The sequence below is a fragment of the Aquila chrysaetos genome, chromosome 1 (assembly GCF_900496995.4).
Source record: "Aquila chrysaetos chrysaetos chromosome 1, bAquChr1.4, whole genome shotgun sequence".
Taxonomy (NCBI): Eukaryota; Metazoa; Chordata; class Aves; order Accipitriformes; family Accipitridae; genus Aquila; species Aquila chrysaetos.
In genome coordinates this window covers 31263239-31281992 of record NC_044004.1, presented here as the reverse complement: position 1 = coordinate 31281992, position 18754 = coordinate 31263239, and the positions used below count along the sequence as shown (strand labels likewise).

At 41.6% G+C, this 18754-nt stretch overlaps 2 protein-coding genes across 17 annotated transcripts in view; both read left to right on the top strand.

Annotated features, from left to right (window-relative positions):
- The first annotated feature begins 4132 nt into the window (after window positions 1-4132).
- Window positions 4133-10136, top strand: PDCL2 (phosducin like 2). Its single transcript, XM_041123264.1, has 6 exons — window positions 4133-4138; window positions 4254-4398; window positions 4848-4938; window positions 7543-7686; window positions 9327-9535; window positions 9889-10136. Exons 1-6 carry the CDS (start codon window positions 4133-4135, stop codon window positions 10050-10052), a joined length of 759 nt encoding a protein of 252 aa, XP_040979198.1. The 3' UTR covers window positions 10053-10136.
- A 5084-nt stretch (window positions 10137-15220) lies between these two features.
- CLOCK (clock circadian regulator) overlaps window positions 15221-18754 on the top strand; it is a 67149-nt gene continuing 63615 nt past the window's right edge. For 15 of the 16 annotated variants that reach the window (XR_003924683.2, XM_030024241.2, XM_030020464.2 and 12 more), the window contains exon 1: window positions 15221-15392. The gene's annotated coding sequence lies outside the window, so the exon portion shown is untranslated. Of the gene's footprint in view, window positions 15393-16128; window positions 16223-18754 lie in introns of those variants that run through there. The other variant, XM_030019610.2, reaches the window with a different exon arrangement.

The window sequence follows — 18754 nt, the reverse complement described above, 5'->3', positions numbered from 1 at the left end:
ACTGACCTCAGCATTACTACTCCTGCTTCTGCAAGTTTGGATGAGCAGCTGAACTTCAGGAGGTAGCTGGGAAAACAGATGGCCTCGGAGGTGGAAACCAGCTTAAGAAGGAAGTCCTTTTCCTCCCCATACCCACCTGTTTTCACTCTGCAGTTTTCTGTGTCTGCAGTCGAAATGGTGCAGTTATTTGTGAACTGAGGATCCAGTTTTATAGGACCCCCGGTCAGAACTAACGTGGTCTTCTGCCACAAAACACTTATTGTGTTGTATTGTATTAAATTAGGTTATTTGTTTAAGTTTTTCCCCCCACTGCCTTACTAGCGACCGACAGCTTCCACTCAAGCAGGCAGTGGGATGAGCAGGCCATGGCTGCAGGGCAAGGCAGGGAAGCAGGGCTGTCTCCTTCAGTCACACCCAGCACCAAACCACAGCCTAAAGTGGCCCAGACTGAAAGCGATGTTTTGTTTGTTTGGATTTTGTTTATTTGTTTTGTTTCCTGGTTTTTTTTGGTTTTTTTTTTCCTTCTGAAATGTTTTTAAACAGATCAGTTTTGTCAGCAGTAACCAACGACCGACAAGGCAATCGGCCGGGGCCTGCCGCCGCCTCGCTGCCCTCCTGCCTCCTGCCGCCACCGTTAGAACCGGTGAGGGTGGGTGGCCCTGCCCCAACAGCCGCCACTGTCCTGCCACCATCGGGTCAGAGCAGCAGCCTCCCTGAGGAGAGGCAGTGCCCCGGGGGGAAAGCCATGCAGGTGGGCGCAGAGGGTCACCCCGGCCCCGAGCTGTCCTGGTGGGGCAGCAGCTGAGCCTGAGGGTGATGAGGGAGCTGGGGTGGGGATGTCAAGGAAATGGCGGAGGCAGCAGTTGGACTCGAGAGAGGTGCTGGGTGCTTCGAGAGCCGTGTCCTGCTGCCTGAGGCAACCGCCAAGCCTGCTGGGCAGGGAGGGAAGAAAGGCAAGGTGGCGAGGAGGACAGGAGCAAAGCCAGCCCCCAGAAGGGCTCCCTCGGCACGGCCAAGCCCGCCGCAGGGCCCCGCAGGGCAGAGAGAGCTGGCATTGCTGCCCCGGTCCTGCGTGGCCTTCCCAGTCCCTGCGGGGATCCCGAGAAATGGCAGATGGGAGGGCAGGTTATGTGGGTTTTCTTGTAAGAATACATCAGGAAACTCTGAGTTTCTAACGGTTAAGAATTAACCACCATTACTGTCTTGTATGAGTAATAAAATACTACACTTTGATAGCTGAACAATCATAGGTGTAGCATGTTTGAAAAACATAACTGAGAATTTGCTTCATGTCATTCACCAAAAAAAAGAACTGCAAATTAAATCTATTGGAAATGTTATTTACACTTAAGGATTGAAGTTATCCAGCCTGTCAGTTCCCAAACTTGATACGTGCACCAACCCTGGCAAAGCTGATGGTAACTAACGTTATCATTGGCAGCAGTGAGAAGTGTCATAAGGAGTTTTTTCGCTTGGGATTGTGGCCTGCTAGTAGAGTAATACTGCTTCAGTTGTCTAGCTTCATACTCTGAAACCAATTTTTGTTGGATCACTTTTGTCACTTCTTGGCTTCTTTGCATTCTTACCATCAGATATATTCTGAAGTTTTTGACACACAGTTTCATTTATTGCATCTGTTCCCATTACTGCAACCTTGAACTAGTCACTTAGCACCAACTTTTTAAACATTGATTTAACCCAATTTGTTAAAAAATTGTTAAAGGTTTGCTAGCTTCTGATCTTCTCTTCCTTGAGACTGGAGTTCAGATTGATCAGACACACCTGTTTCTGTTACGTTTACTATGATCTAGGATTCTTGATCCAATTTTTTTTTGCTTTTACATTTTGTAGATGTAACAGCATCTAGAAAATGTCCAGTGTACAACTGGTTACACAAACCTATTGAATGTTACAAACATTAAATAGAAATAGTATAAAATACACCATTTAAGTAAAATACTATGGAAAGATTTTATGTAGGACCTAAATTTACAGAAAAACACAAAATGTCAAAATCTTTCCCGGCAAAAACTGGCCAAAGCTTTATCTTCTAAGTTACCTACATTCCAATTCTGTTTCAGTAGTCCTTTTTGTTGTGTGGTTTTGAAATTATTTGTCCAGTTACGATGATGATTTTTATTATGTTTTTTTAATGCTTCATGATTCTTCATAATCCTTCTGCTACAGAGAAGGATTTTCATTCTGTGAAGTGGGGAAATCTGATCCTGACTTAATTAAAAGAACAGTAAAGCACTTCTGTGCAGGCCAAACCAAAGTGCATGCGTATTGCTCGTATTTCTTCAGGGGTTCCCTTGGAGGAGTAGTCCTCTTAGTTCTGTGGATTTTTTGATACCTCTGTATCTAAGTATCTAAGTCAAAATTCTGCTTTGGTGAAGGGTTGGAAACTTGCAGTAAGACTTAAGTGTAAGACTTTTTAATGTAAGTAAATCCTGAGGAATTACACTGTAGCAAAATCTTCATTTGGGTTTTTCCTATTCCAGACCCATTAGTGACCATCTCATTCATTAGGTTATATATGGAGCTTCTCTTTTATTTTTTCCAATGGATTATATCAATTACTTTTCAATCCAAGAAGGAGAAAACATCACTTATTTTTAATTCTTTATCTATGCTTTCATATTTGGATAAAGTTAAAGTAAGTTTGCTAGTATATTTGACTTGATGATGAAATAACCATGTTCTTAGAGGCATAATGTTACAGAAAATAATTTTCCAAATATTATAACTATTTACAATGAGTTGCCATCTCTAGTCCAAAACCTGAATATTGGAGCTTTGCAGAAGGAATCAATTAAAGTATTGAGGTATGAAATCTCTTCTTTCTCTTAGCAATAAGGCACTGGATGTTTGCAAAGCCAGAGTGCTCTGCTAGTAGTGAATATTGGTAGCACTACCCTTGCCTGCAGTCTGCTGAGCCCATGCAATAGGAGCATTGGAGGAACTGTCATGAACTACTGCCACTTCCCTTTCATTCCAAACCCTGCCAAGCCTTGCTTTGTTCCTCATGCCAGAGAAACTGGCAGAGTTAAGAGTCTTCTTGCAAACCCACTGTACTTAACTTCCTTGTGAGCGATAGCGTGATTCTATTTACTCTCTTTGTGGATTTCCCAAGTACATTTTCATCTAAACTGCAAAGCAATTCTTTTACCTTTGTGAAATTCCTTGAGGCATGTGTAGCATTTGATCTTCATTAGAATTTGTTTCATTATACTCATGCTAAATTCTCTACAAGAGCCTTGTTAAATAAAATGAGGCAGCTGGCAGCTGGAAAGGCCAGTGTAGTACTCATGGGCATGGTAGTAATCCAATGGAAATCCCGGATGTTTCTTCAGGTAAAATTTTTTAATGTATTTTTTGTTCATTTGATGCTGCATTATTATGGAATCATGAATATCACTAAATATTTCTGATATACATGTATTTATACAGATATTTCTTTATGGAGGTTTTCAAAAAAGTTGTTATTTCAGGGCCAAAAATACCACACTTTTTGATTAACAACCTGTTTTAAAATCTGCTTTACTACTTCTAATCCATATTTGAGGCCTCCTAATGTGTTGCTATTCTACCATTCCAACAACAGTGCAGTTATAATAAACTAAGGTGATAATTTCAGTAGAAATGCAGTCTTATAAATAGGATGCAGTTCCTTTATCTTAACCATTTAATTAAAATTACCACAAATGTAGATTTAACACCTACAGAAGTCCTGTGTTATAAAACATAGTGTATGAAGTAGCTTATGTTGACACATTAATATTAATCATTCATTTAAAATAAAAATGCTTTTTCTTCTGATTCTAGGCATGCTTTTACATGATAATTCACTGTGTCAATACCTTATTCTTAGGAGTAACATAAAAATACTGATACAAAAATCTTGTCTGTATAAAGCTGTATTTCTTTAAGTGTGATTAAACAAGCAGCATACAGTTTGGCCTTTCTGAAGTAGGTTTCCATAGATCTTTTAGACAATTTTTTAGCTGATATTTTGGAGACTGATTATTTTATCTATGCTTACATTTTGAGTTTTCTTTCTCTCTTATTTTCTTGCTGTTTTCTGTTCAGAAGTGAAAAATGACAAATGAAAATTCATGATAGAGAATGGTCCATGAAGGTATTGCAGCCTCTAAGTAATGGTCTCCTTTTGTTACATCCTTAATATATGCCAAAGTGAAAAAGGGCTGGGTTTGGTTTAAAAAAGGGCACACAAGACTGATTTGTTCATTTAGTTTTGTTTCATAATATTAAAACAGGATCCAAATGAAGATACTGAATGGAATGATATACTGAGACATTTTGGAATTCTACCTCCAAAAGAAAAACCGAAAGATGAAATTGAAGAAATGGTTTTACACTTGCAGAAAGAAGCAGAAGGCAAGTAAAACTAAAAATACATGCGATCAGTATAACAAAATTTGAAAAGTGGAGGTATTTTCAATAATGCTTTTTGTAACTTAAACATCATACAATAACTATATTTTTATTTTAATTATTTTCACTTGGTTATTTTAAAAAGGATTCTGAATTAAACATAAAACGCGGTTAGTGACAAACATTATGGGATGTGACATGTATGGATAACTAATTTTCATAATTCCATAAAGGAACCAGTCAGTATAAGGAAGATTCACATTCTGAACAATTGGTAGTAATCCACTCCGGTATTTCTGTATTTTCCTATATAGTAGTTGACTCATTTCTGAAATTAGTACATCTTTTTCTTTCATTAGTTCCACGTGTGCGTAATACTTTTTGTACATTTAAAATGTTTGCAAACACTTTGGAGAACAAAAGGTGACTAATTTTTCATTTGTTGTTTCTAGTGAAACCTTATGAAAGAATGACTCTTGAAGAATTGAAGGAAGCTGAAGATGACTTTGATGAGACTGATAGGAAAGCTATTGAAAAGTACAGGTATAGTAAGATACTTCTACCCAGATTAACAGTGCACGTGTCACTATTGTACATGTAAGTGCTCCTGAAAAATAAACTCAGAATCTTTTGCACAGTAATGTCTGCTGACTGGCACAATTGCCTTTTTTCACCTTCTGCTCCTTTGCCAGCAGATAGACAGCACTCACACTGTCCTACTTCTTCCTGATTGCCAGTGACAAAGAGAAGCACTTTACACCATATTTTACTTCGACATTTTGTTGGAACAAAATTATTCCCCTTTTAAAGTACTTAATTTAGTCTCAAAGCTGGATATTTAAAAGAAAAAGAATAGAAGGCGCCACAGTGGAAACCACTGTTATATATCCTCAGTTCAGCTGAAGATATATTGTGCTACTGTATTTTTAGAGGCGTCGTATGTTTGAGGTGCTGTATATTCCACATTTATCTAAGTTACACAAGTAGGGTTCATTCACTGTTTGCCTGATTAAACTGTACCCCTCACTCTGCCACTCTGAAGATACTGTCTGCCAGTCTTTAGGAGTTGGAGCAATGATGATAAATATTCAAAGAAAGGAGAAGTTCTGTATCCCATTTTCTCTCTTCTGGATAGCATTTTCTGTGGATTTCAAGCCAGGAGGAAATGGACAGTTGGTTGCAGGTATCCCTTTTCTATCATGTTGCACAAGAACATTAGGAAAAACAGGGTCCCAACATACGTGGCCCCAACTTTGTGAAAGATACTGGGTTTGTGCATATAGAGTGCGTGCCACCTACGTCAGGATGGCATGCCATTAAAGAAGAAAACTGTATTTCAGTGCTGGAATCAAACTGTTTAGTATTTTTAATTGATAATTAAATAATTAATCTGAGTATTATGAGCAAAATACATCTTAGCCTTTTGGATAGCACTCAATTGTAGTATAATATGCTTTCTAAAGGTATTATTGAAATAAAAATGCAATGTAAAATTTATTATGAATTAGTTTCACTGTATCATACACTGCAGTTTCTATGCTGGAATGGTGGTAGTTGATAAACTTGTCTGTTTTTGAAAGATGTTTATCAAGTCAGCTGTGGACCCCTAATACACAACTATTGTGTTTATTTTGCTTCTTATCCAAGATTAAATTTAATGGCTTCTCTGTTTCTTACTTCATGAAAATACTCATTCAAAGTTTATATGGAAGGAAGGCTCAGGGGAGGTCTAATCAATGTCTATAAATACCTGAATGGAGGCTATAAAGCAGACAGAGCCAGGGTGTTTTCAGTGGTGCCTGATGACAGGACAAGAGTCAGTGGGCACAAACTGAAACACAGGAGTTTTCCTCTGAAAATCAGGAAACAATTTTTACTGTGAGGGTGACCGAGCACTAGCACAGGTTGCTCAGAGACATTGTGGGGTCTCCATCCTTGGAGATGTTCAGAAGCCGTCTGGACATGGTCCTGGGCAGCCTGCTCAAGGCTGACGTTGCTTGAGCAGGGGGGGTTGAATCAGATGACCTCCAGATGTCCCTTTCAACCTCAGCCGTGCTGTGATTGTGTAATTCTGTGATATACCATATACTGATACCATATACTGTTCTTAGGCATAACTGTGGCACAACCTTATTCAACTATTTAATAGGAGGAGTACACCAATCATTTTACTTACAACACCATGCAGAGTCAATATGTTTTATGAACTCAGGTTCAGAAAACTTTGGCACCTTGTATGGAGACTTAGTAATTTTAGCTGTACTGGACATTCACATGTATATTTTTGTAGGTATTTTACAAAGTACTCTGCTGAGTTCTGCAGAGTTTTGTACTGTAACTAAGAAAAATGAGACATGTAGTTTACACAGAATAAAAAAGCTAATGTGATCAAAACATTTCCTCTGTCTAGATTCTACCTGTACTTACTGCTTTTGCATTGTTAAAATGACTAATAATTCTAATGCTAACACTGTGTATCTAGCACTGTATTCTCATAGGAAGATAATACTTCACATAATTATGTGGGAGTTGTGAACCTAAATTATCATGCAATGTTGCTAGAGTATAATAACATTGCACATATATTATTTAATCTTTTTTTTGGAAAAGCCACTTCTATAGTGGCTTTCAGTTAGTAAAATTAACAGCTGCTTTTAGTTCAACAAATCTCAGTAAGGCATTTTCCTTTTCTACCTTGTAAGTATTTTTATAGATGAAGGCTGCCATCTACCGTTTTTACATTCCAATTTTCATGAATGATTTTAAAATTGTCTGGTAAATATTAGTATAAGTACTGGTAGTTCTTCCTCAGATTAATCTCATTTTTCAGAATCTTAAAACAATTAGTAGCTGCTTTAATTTTTTCTTGCTTTGTCTCAAATGATAAACCCTTTTGCAACGTGTTTGTTACTCAAGTTTCCCAAATCTGATACTGATGAACTAAGAAAATGTATTTTATTGTTATCTTATTCAATAAGACTAGAACAGAAGCCTTTCTAGCTCTGAAATTACATTAGAAGACCTTGAGCTAAAGGGTTACTCAAAGCATTTTTTAAATTAATTGAGAGAAATGCACTAGATATTATTTTAAAATGCATTTAAAATGTTCTGAAGATGATCTTATTGTTATTATTACTTTTTCATTAGGCAGCAACGCTTGCAAGAATGGAAATGTCTTCAGAGGCGGCAGAAGTATGGGGAGCTAAGAGAAATTTGTGGAGAGCAGTATGTAAAGGAAGTTACAAATGCTCCAGAGGATGTTTGGGTTATAATTCATCTTTATCGGTCAAGGTAATTACATTCTTGTTTAAGATGTTGAATACTTCAATACAGAGAACTCAACTGGTAATTAAAAAGCAATTCCAAGAAAAATGAAATACAATAGACTAATGAAATAGCAACTGTTTGGAGGCAATGGAATCATAGAGCATGGGACCTCCTTGACTTGTTAATTCACTTTGTGAGAGTTAAATCACTTCATTTTTGATCAATTATATGAAAGATTTCTTTTGCTGTGTATGCTTATCACCGTGTACTTAACCTCACTGACATTTCTGAATTTCACTGAGAAAGCGGTGTCCACTGTCTGTGTTAAGGGAAGTTCATTTGCAGATTCTTTTCTCAGCAGGAGTGCTCTTAACAGGATTATTCTACCTTTATTTCCCCTTTGACATGAACAAATCAAAAGCCCAATAGGAAAAGTCTCAATTATGAAAATTGAGGAAAGCTAGGGAATTTGTTAGTTTATTGGTTCCCCAATAAATTCTCTAATGGTAGCAGAAGTTGTGACAGGATCAAGCAGAAATGTCAAAGGTCTCCCATGATTAGTTCAGCATATGTTAGCAACTCTATTAGATGTTTTTCAGAAGCACTGAGAATGAGTATGGAATGTTTAACGCATTTTTTAGATTCAGATTAGCTTTCTCTTTTCCTTCTTTTTAAGCATGTTGGGAGGAAGCTTCTTTGATTCTTCTCAATTGTCAGGAATTCAGTATTATTTCCAGGAGCAATAGGAATAGGTCAATCAAATGAATTGTTCAGATTACAGTAATTTAAATTTACAGATCTGAAGAAAGAAAATAGCAGCTTTTCTTGATTTTTTATTGTTTTTGTTTACTGGAGAACCAATTCTATACTTTACCGTTGGATAAATACGAGTCTGAGGAAACTCCTAATTCCTTAGGAATGGATACGAGACCGCCGAAGTCTCTTGTGGCTAGTAACAAGACTGCCTCACCTGCCTTTGGCCACGAGAGGGTGCTACTGGAACCCGTCGAGGGTCCATAGGCTAAATCGGCTTCTTGAACTTCAGTCACAACAAAGATCCTAACTTCTACAAGGTTAACGGGCTGGAGGGGAACAAAAACAACCACCACTGTTTTTTTGTGGGGTTTTTGTGTGGTTTTTTTACTGAAGTTTATATAGTGATTGTATTGCAAATAGTAGCTATGAAAGTAATGAACAGGCCTCTGGTGGTAATAGGACTATGCAAAGGTTTCCCTGACATTACTTAGATTTTTACTAAATGAATGAAGAAGCAATTAAATGTTCAACTGAAACCCAGTTCAAATAAATTAGAGTAAAATGTATATTACAGATTAAAAAATCTCATTTAAACTATACAATAAATGGACAAAATGAGCTTTAAAATCTTAATGGAGAACAAAATTTAGGCACAATGCTTGAAGCGTCTTGTAGCTTTCCTGACATATTTTATAGACTGTGCCTATTATGTATTTTTACTTGGACAGCTCTTTAAATCACAATGATCTTAGAGGAAGCTAAATAAAATTTGTGGTGCAATTCTTATAACAAATTAAAGTAGAGGCATACTAAATGAGAAGGTACATTTATTCTTCAAAGTATTTTTAACTTCAGTTATTTTACAAATCATTTACATGGGAAATGTCATCATACTTTTTCTTTTCTAGCATGCCAATGTGTTTACTGGTTAATGAACATCTCAGCCTGCTAGCCAGAAAGTTTCCAGAAGTCAAGTTTCTCAAAGCCATTGTAAACAGCTGCATTCAGAATTATCATGACAGATGTTTACCCACAATACTTGTATATAAAACTGGTGAAATAAAAGGCAGGTTCATTGGAGTAGCTGAATGTGGGGGAATGTATCTTAAAGTGGAAGGTATGAAATATTTTAAAATAATTCACATTACAGAAAATTTTATGTTGTTTGTAATCATTCCATCTAAAGATCACTGCTTAAAGGTGGAAAAGGTTTTCGATTATTTTTGTAGAAAAAAGTCTACAAAAAGCAAAGAATTAATTTATGTAATTCTGTGGTACGAATATTGGATAAGCATGGATATTTTGCAATTTCACAGTTAGATATTTTACTAAGATAAAGCTGGGTTGTCACAAGGATTGCTCTATTTTTTGTTGTTGTTGAGATTGAGCAGGGTCTTTATTAAAAGTCCTTTTCCTCTTAAGGGAGAATTTATTGCAATTATCAGAATTAATTGTAATGTGTTTTTACAGAGCTCGAATGGAAACTAGCAGAACTGGGAGCAATAGAAACTGACTTAGAAGAAAACCCCAAAAAGGACATTATTAATATGATGACACTGTCAGTGCAAAATGTTTCTGCTCATGAAGACACCAACACAAAAAGCAGTGATGTGATGAAACCACATATTACTTGAGAAAATTTTAATGCAGATGGTCTGTTCTGACAAAAATTAGCTCAAATACAGTTTTTTACTCCTTTGGTAAGCCTGAAACAATTGGAAAAAAAAAAAAAAAAGAGCAAGAGCTTTTGTTTCACTTGTACATTTTTTGGTTTTGATTTGTAGAAGAAAATTGATGCAGTAAATGAAAGCCACACTTACCTTTAGATACATATAGATAGCTGTCATTGACACCGAGAGTCTGGATTCTCCATTTCATACAAAGTCTGTTTAAATGGAACGGGGAGGGTATTAGCTGGCAGGCTTTAATACATACTTTCTTCCTCCTTTTATCCAGCATGGGTGCAAGATACTCCTTTAATTCTCAGTGAAATGACAGTAGTGGAACTCTCCTCTGCTAAGTACCTTCTCAGTTCCCTCCACTGAAAAGGTGACCCAAATACAACAATGTGTATAGTGATATAAAATCAGGATTTGGCCTGAATCCATTGACTAACAGTTTTGTGTTTGACAGGTGTTCAAGAATTTTCTCCAGTGTCAAGGATAATCTTCCCACTATTTCAAACACTGACAGATCAGTTGTTCCTTCCTAACAAAAATAAGTATATCGTTAACAAAATAGTTTGCAGTACAACTGCAGATAAGCAAAACTACATGAGTGAATGAAAAGACCACGCTCCTGATTCAGCATCTTTATTATGAGTAGTGAATCAAATTGTATAGTATTAATGTTGTTTTTCCAGTGACTCATCATAAAAAAAAAAATCTCAATGTGCTAATGAAGATTTAGTTACATACAGTTGACATGGTTTATAGCATCAGGATGCAGAAAGAAAAATGAAACAGAAACAGTTCACTTAACACTTGGCACACAGATACCCAAGAAGAACAAGAAAATTAACATTAGCCATTTTTTTTTCACCCAGTAGGATACAGCTGTGCTATTGGTAGCTGCGGAGGCACAGGACAACACACACAGACCAATGTGATCAGGTGAAGCCCACTTTACTAGAGCATCAGACATCATTTTATACATTGATTACATCTGTACATGCGTTTAGCTATTTTACTATTGGTTACACACATTATTCACGCACTGTCCACGCGTCTAGTTACACTTAATGATTGGTTATATCAACACTGTACACGCGCATAAACATAAAACATAATTGGTTATACTAACTAAAACATACGAGACTTGTCTCAGTCTAATTGGTCAAGATAAACTGCTGAATTGAGGTTGTTTGTGCCAAGTTCTCTTTATCGTGGAATGCACACCTGTGTTCTTCTAATTGGTATCTTTCTTATTTTTGTCTTCTTGTTTATTCTGTTCAAGGCCTTCTAAAGGTGTCTGGAATGCTCTTGTGACCATTAGCTAAATATGTTCCCACAACAGGTAGCTACCACTTCTAGAAACTTTTATTTTGCAGATTCAAAGAGAAAACTAGTAGATGCATTTCAGAGATAATGGCTTATCTGCCACTTCAAACTAGAAAGCTAACTAGTAGTTTTAAATGTAAATAGGTCATCAGTGACTTTAGATATGATTCCACAGTCTCGTCAGATGAATATCAGTGTTGGCTGCTATAAAAGGAGTACTACCACCCGCTTCCTCTTAGCAGTGAGCCTCCCTCCTGCTGCTGTGGCTGCCCTGAGGTACACAAGCACAATACACAACTGTACAAGTGCTAGTGTTGTCACATTGGAAGTAATAGGAATATGTTGCTAGATATGACTGGGAAGGGCCAAACCTCCTCCTCTTTGGTGACCCTTACTTCATCCAAGTGAAGTGACCATACAATCATGATTACAGCCATCAGATGTGACAAAGCAGCAGCAAAATCCAAGGGAATCTGTAGGTTAAGAGCAGATGTTTCCGGTTCTTGGTCAGTTACACCATTTGTAGGAAAAGGGTCTAGGAATGAATGTTAGTCAACCTTGCTTTACAAGGATTATGTAGATTGTGACAGGCTTTCAAGTTAAATCCACCGATTTTAGTATTCTGGAGTGATGTGAAATTTAGTTTCAAAATTGGCTTCCTCAAACCAATCCTCTTTTGAACATGCCAGTGAGGATCAAAAAGGAACATTCTGAGCAGATGATTGCTCTATGGCTCTGAAGTATATCAGGCACAAGATGGCAATGACAGTTCTATAGGAAACATGGCTATAGTTAATGGAAGTGCACTAGAAATTTCTGCATTTCTGGCCCAGTCTAGTCCCATCATTCAATAATTCACAAAAGATTTGCTGCTCATAATTTGGCAATGTCTGAAGATTACGTTGGCTCTCATGTAACCTTTGTGAATGAAACAAAACTATCATTAGACACCAGAGCAAACTCACATTGACGATAAGAGCCAAAAAAATAGTATTTCTAGTTGGAGAATAGTTTCATAAAACCACCATATCATTTCTAAGCTTTCTGCGCTGTTCCTTCAGGAGCCTTTAAAATACTTTCAAAAGAGAAGCAGCATTAAGAAAACTGACCTTGGTTAGGCCATAACTTCAGCAGAAAATGCAAATGCGTGTCATCTCCACAGCTGTGTTGCCTGTTTTGATCTTGTCAAATCCCAAAATGTAAGATGTGCAAGCCACAAAGAGGAATTTGCTACTGGAACACTGCAGTAGGTAGGTGTTATGCTCCCATACATTCAAGGTGTGAAGAGAGACAGTAGAGTATCTCTAGTTTGTTTCTCTGAAGAATTACTACTGGTTACTAAAGATCTTGTGGCAAATTTGATACGTACAGTTTGATGCTATTTTTAGCCTCTTGGTTTCTTGGCCATATTCTAATTCTGGTAATTACGCATTTTTGTTGAAAATATTCCTGCATTTTCTCCTGGATTTTCCCTTCCTGCTGTATCCTATCATCTTTACTACATTTCATCACAGGAGCATGAGTATTCATCCATCATCAAAGAATTTCATCCTTTGCATGAGTAATGAAATGATTAGGTTTTTTTGTATCACATTTTCCTCAACTGAAAGCTAGAAACAGAGTATTCTGAATCAGTAAGTAACAAAAATAAGTGGTTTTACTAATGCTTTTTAGATTTCTTCAGTGGAAAAACTGAGCTCATGGTTAGCTCTTTAGCAGCATTACTGCTAAAGAGGTTCCTGTCCTTACAATACCTTTGCATAAGACTTTGGTCACAAGGTGAATCAAATGGGGAAACTGATCTACCTGAAAAGTAATCCAGAAAGAAAAATCCATGAGATTTTACAGCCAAGTCAAGTTCCTCACTTCATTCCAGACACAAACACTAATTAAGCTTCTATATATATATATTTGTAATTACGCTTTTAGATATATTGCTGTTTAGGAGACCAACTGAAAAATAAACATCCTTGTAACCGAGAAAGAAAACTGGGAATATTTACACACTATTACCACTGAACAATGTTTTATTTTACAGATAACAGTTCTCTGCTATGTTCTGCTGCATGCAGAACAGGTTTATGCTAACATAATCACTGCACGTTTAAGCATATTCCAGTCCTGCAGTAGGCAGTATGGCTGGAATCCGTTACAGTTGTACGTGAAGACTGTGCGGTATCAGTCATCTCTCTGATCAACTCTGATACCTGATGCTGTTCATATTTATTAGCTGGGCTGTTCCACAACTTTCTCTGCAAAGTCAATAATACAGGCACATCTTACAGTTTTTATAGGCTTTACCAACACACAAACACAAGAATGCTAACTTTTAGTATCAGAGATAGTCCTGCAAACTCCTACGACAGCTGTGCCTTCCTGTGCTGAAATGATGCATTTTCTGAATGAATCTATACCTCATCACTACAGTCTGCCTAACAAAAATACTACGACCCCATACAGGGAACTTCAGTTTATCAAGTTCACAATTACTCTTTTAACTTGCAGCACATACCCCCCCCCCCCCCAACTGTAAGGATTAGCAAATGAGAAGAATGGACTTAAATCGCTGCTTTTCAGTCAGAAAGCAGGAAATTTACTTGCTGTAAGCTTTCCATCAGTTTGGCGGTCCAGAAATCTCCCAGACCTCAATAACCAATATTAGCACTGTACAATACAAATTGCACAAACCGTGCGATTTTAGTACAGTATTTTAAAAGTTACAGGATTTTATTAGGTGCTGCGATTTTAAACTCAGCTAGGGTAATTTCTTATTTTTAACGTTAGGTAAGACTACTTAATAAAACTGGTATTAAAACCATTGTACACAGACGGAAGGAGTGAGACGGTCAAGCCTGTTCTCTGCCGCGCCGTTGAGTTTTAGCAGTTTACTGACACCGATAAAAGAAACCACCCACGACCGCCAGGTCGGGTTGCTTGTACCCCTAAATAACTTGTGGCTCTGTTCCCAGAGAGCATCTGAGACGCTGCTTGTTCCCCTCTGGGAACGAACGAACGAACGTATGACCGGGTACCGTGTCACACGTTCAGGCGCTGCCCAGAACGGCGGTTTGTGCCAGGTTTACTGTTTCAGCAGGGAAGCGCCTCCGTTCAGCGGAACCCTCCCCGAGGGCTCGGCTCCGGGCTCCGCGCCCGCCTGCAAAACAAGCCCCGGAGCATCGCGCCTAGCAGCGGCGGCAGCCGCTCCGGCCGCCGGGCCACCCCGGCTGTGCCGCAAGGCGGCATCGCTCGCAGCCTCCCACGGCGCCGCTGCCCGGAGGCGGAGCGCGGCCGGGCACCGTCCCCGCTCCCCGGCTCCCCACCGCGCAGCCCGACTACCGTCAGCCCGCCGAGCCCCGACGCTCCGGCCCGGAGACGCGGAACGCCGCTGGGTCTCGCCGAGTCGGGCTTCCCCGGTCCCGAGGCGCCCGCACACGGCCCCGCGGGAGCGCCGCGGCCGAAGGCCCGCGCCCCGCTCGGTAGCGCCGCCGCCGCCATTTCCTCCTCGAGCGGAGTGGAGCAGAGCGTGATCGTGATCGGAGCGGGGTGAGGTGAGGCGAGTTGAGCCGAGGTCAGGGAGGCGCGGCTGCCACTGCGCCTGCGCAGGCTCCCCCGCGCCCAGCCCCTCCGAGCCCAGCCGGCCCCCAGGCGGGCGGCCGCGCACGCGTAGAGAGGCTGTGGGAGAGCGGGGGATCACCTCCCCGGCCGCCAGCGCCGCTCTGCGCATGCGCGGTGGCGGCGGCCCCCGCGCGAGGGGCCGGGGTGCTGCGGCTTGCAGTGCGCCCCGGCGCACGCGCGGTGGCGCGAGGCGCCGCCGGCGGTGGGCTCGGCGGCGCAGGCGCGGTGGCGGGGGACTCCCGGGCCCGGCTGCTGGTGTGCCGCTGGAGGAGGCTCTGTGCTGGCGGCGGGCTCGGGGCTGCGCGCAGGGAGCGGCTTTCGCCGGGAGAGGTCGGGCGGGCAGCGGCCGTGCGGGGCCGGGTAAGGAGCGCGCTGCGCGGCGGGGCGGGGCGGGCGGCTGCGCCGGGCCCGGCTGCGGCGGGGGGCGGGGGGGGGGGGGGGGGGGTAAGGCGGGGGACGCCGCGGAGGGGAAGCCGTTAAAGTTTGACAGCGGCGGCGGGTCCCCCGCCGCCAGGGCGGCGGCGGCGGCGGCGGCGCGCGGGGAGGGCAGCGGCTGCCCTTGGGCAGGGCGCGGGCGGGGGCGGCCGCCGCCGGGGGCGGGGGGCGCTCGCGGGGCACCCGCTAGGCCCGGTGACCCACTTTGCTCCTGTCACAACTCCCGGGCACGTTTGGAGCCCTGCCCGCCTGGCCCGGCGCCCGCCCGGGCCGCTCCCGCCGCCCCTCCCCGGCCCCCCGCCGCCCGGGCTGCGCGCAGGCAAGGGCGGGCGCGGGACTCCCCGGCATCCCCCGGCCGCCGGGCCGGGCCGTTGCCGAACCGCGCCGAGGACCGCCGCCGGCCCCTCGGCGGTGGGGCGGTCAGAGCCGCGGGAGGCGCCTGCCCCCGGGGCACGTCCGCCGCCGCTCCCCTCGGTGGGGCGGCTCGTCTCGCCGGTGCCGGAGAGGCCGGCCGGCCCGCCCGCCCGCGCCGCCCCACGCGTGGGGGAGCTTTTCCGTGGCGGCGGTGAGCGTGTTTACGCGGCGGGCAGGCGGCTGCGCGGGGGCCGCGGCGGTAGGTGTCCGCTCGGCGGCTGGGCCGTGGCGGGCCCCCGGGCCCTCCCGGCGGCGGCGGCGGGACGGCTTCGCGGGGTCTCGGGCACCGGGCGGTTAGAGGGTGCCCGGCGCTGCTGCGGCGCGAAGCCTCCCTGCGGCAGGTGAGCTGGAGCTGCGGGGTACAGGGCTGAGTGCGCACTTTGTGGGCTGCTTTTTTTTTTTTTTTTTTTTTCTCTCTCCTGTGGTAACTTTTATCGTGGTGCCTACAACGTGTTCGTGCTCTTAAGTGTGAGGAGTTCTCTGTAGCTTCCCTCATCCGCTCCCGACTTACGTGCGTCCTTAAAATCAGTGTGTCAAATGCTCTGTGCGCGGGTGTGTGAAGTATGACCAGCAAGGGACTGGAAATCCGTGGTACTTCATTTTTGTGTTTCTGTTAAGGTAGATGGGGATTTTTGGTTGGCTTCACTTTCAAATTCTTGGTACTTTAGGCCTGGATATAAATTCGAAATGTTTGGGTGGTGGTTTTTTTTTTTTTTTTTCATGAGGAGGTGTGCTTGTAAACTAATCAAACGTATTGGTGGTGAGATTTTTATACGGCCGTTGTTTTCGTGTACATGTTAAAAGTTGACCCACTAAGAAGCACAAGGAGAGTCAGCTGTAGTTCTAGCTGGGATATGAAGTGGCATGTAGAGGTGGAGTGGCTGATCATAGATCCTGATCTGCTAAAGGATTCCTCAAGCAAGTATTTTTTTTTGATGACATTGTTTGACAAGCAGTGCTTTTAGTGGCACTGTTGACTTAAACAGGCCTGTTCCGTTCCTTGCTCCCAGCTCGCACCTCTTTGCTGCCCCCGTCAGCTGTACCAGCACAGTGGTTCATGAAACCCTGTCCCGTAACTGGGCTGGGGAAATGATCCAGGTTAAAATTAACTACCTTTGTGGTTTTTTTTTTTCTTTTTTTAATGTGGTTATATTTAACCTACATAATTTCTCTGGGTGACAGGTGTGCCAGAAGGCAGGAGGATTGTTTAAGCAAATACTGTAGTGAAAGAAGTACTTGAGAAATACACCTCAACTGTGGTAGTCCTAGTAAAAGTCAATTTGAGCAGTTGCAGTTGTTTCATACTGTTCAATCTTACAGGAATAAAATTGATTTTATTCTGTGAATAGAAGTCTATGAATATCTGTGGGTTTGGGCCTGTTATTTGAAATTAGAAAGCATTTGATTGTTATAATAAAGGAATTCTACTTGACAGGACGAGTAACTGCAATATTTTTAAAAAATAAACTATTGATTTTCATATATCCATTTAAGATACTTTCTCAAAAGTGTTACAGGCACTGCTTTCGGGTTACCAAACATTACGTGTTTGGGTTAGGGTTTTTTGGTTGAATGTGGGTGCTAGCGTTTTTAAGGTCATTGGTCAGGCAAGAGTTACCTCTTCATACGAAGCAGTCCAAACAGTAAAAAAAATAACTCCCGGGTTGATATTTAATAGTTTAAGATGTCATTCAGCCATGTCTTGTTTTTTATTTCTTCTGCTTCATGTTCTTACATAGAAAAGTTTAACACACACGTAGATAAAATAAAAGGATGTGAGGAAAGCGGAGAGTGTTTTCTTTATTAATGCTCTAAGGACCACGTAAACACTCTGTTGTAGCTAATTTTACTCTTTTTGTACTCAGCAATTTAAAAACTGAGTGGTAATTACTTTAAATTTAATTTGTAGTGTTGGTTAATTATCTTGTTAGTATAGAATTTCACTGAAGGCATGAATCTTCATGGATGGATTGGTCTTGCCGAGGAAATTGCTGCTTTCAAGAGCTTTTTTTGGGGGGGGGGGGGGGGGGGGGTATTCTAAATTTGTGCAAAAGATTGAAGATATAAATTAGTAGTAGAGACATTGACCTCCACCCTCCCCACGTGTTCTTTATAGGAAGTGTTTTTATCAACCTGAAAAGTTGTGAATTTTTTACTGAAAATAATAGACTTGTGTTGAAAATAGTTGTGAATCAAAAAGGCAATTTTCTTCTCTAGGTAATTTCATCATTTGAAAACAGCTCCTTTTTTAGCTATGCACCCCTTCAGGAGATATGTATAATTTGCTGTCTAAAGCCTCACAGCTTCAGCCTAATTTTGTAGATTGAAGAATATGGATAGTTCTCCTCTTAGAATAGAAAATTAGTACCGTAATACAGTTTCTAACACAAAATACACAATATAATTAGGAAGAAGAGGAATTGCAGCTAAGGTGCCTTCCTTTTCACCACATTGTAATGAGTTAGTTTTTCTTGAGGAAAATACTTTGGTAGGTGTTTGAAGTAAAGAAAAGTGCATTTTAGTGTTTCAGCCTTTTTAAAGTACTAGTTTCCATATGAACGGTGGAAATTGTAGGCCAGATGATAAAGCAGACCTAGAAATGTTTCTGAGGATAGATGGTATTAGTAGATAGTTGTGTAGCAAAGACAGTAAGTAGTAGTTGTTCCTGCCGTTCTTACCTTCTATTTATTTTGCAAAGTATTAACCTTTCTATGTTAATTGAGCTGGTTCACCCAGTAGAAAGCTGTACTGGCACCACTGAAGGGGTGGCACAAGAACAGGAGAGAGTTGCCAGGCTGCTGGAAGAGCAGTAGCTGTTTTAAGGAAGCTTTATCTCTGGAGGGGAAAAAACATATCGGTGAGACTACAGACAG

What these genes read in the sequence shown, in the direction of transcription:
- PDCL2 (XM_041123264.1), top strand. An exon ending in ATTCATCTTTATCGGTCAAG is followed by an intron (nt 7,687 to 9,326) that starts GTAATTACATTC and finishes TTTCTTTTCTAG; the next exon opens with CATGCCAATGTGTTTACTGG. An exon ending in AATGTATCTTAAAGTGGAAG is followed by an intron (nt 9,536 to 9,888) that starts GTATGAAATATT and finishes GTGTTTTTACAG; the next exon opens with AGCTCGAATGGAAACTAGCA.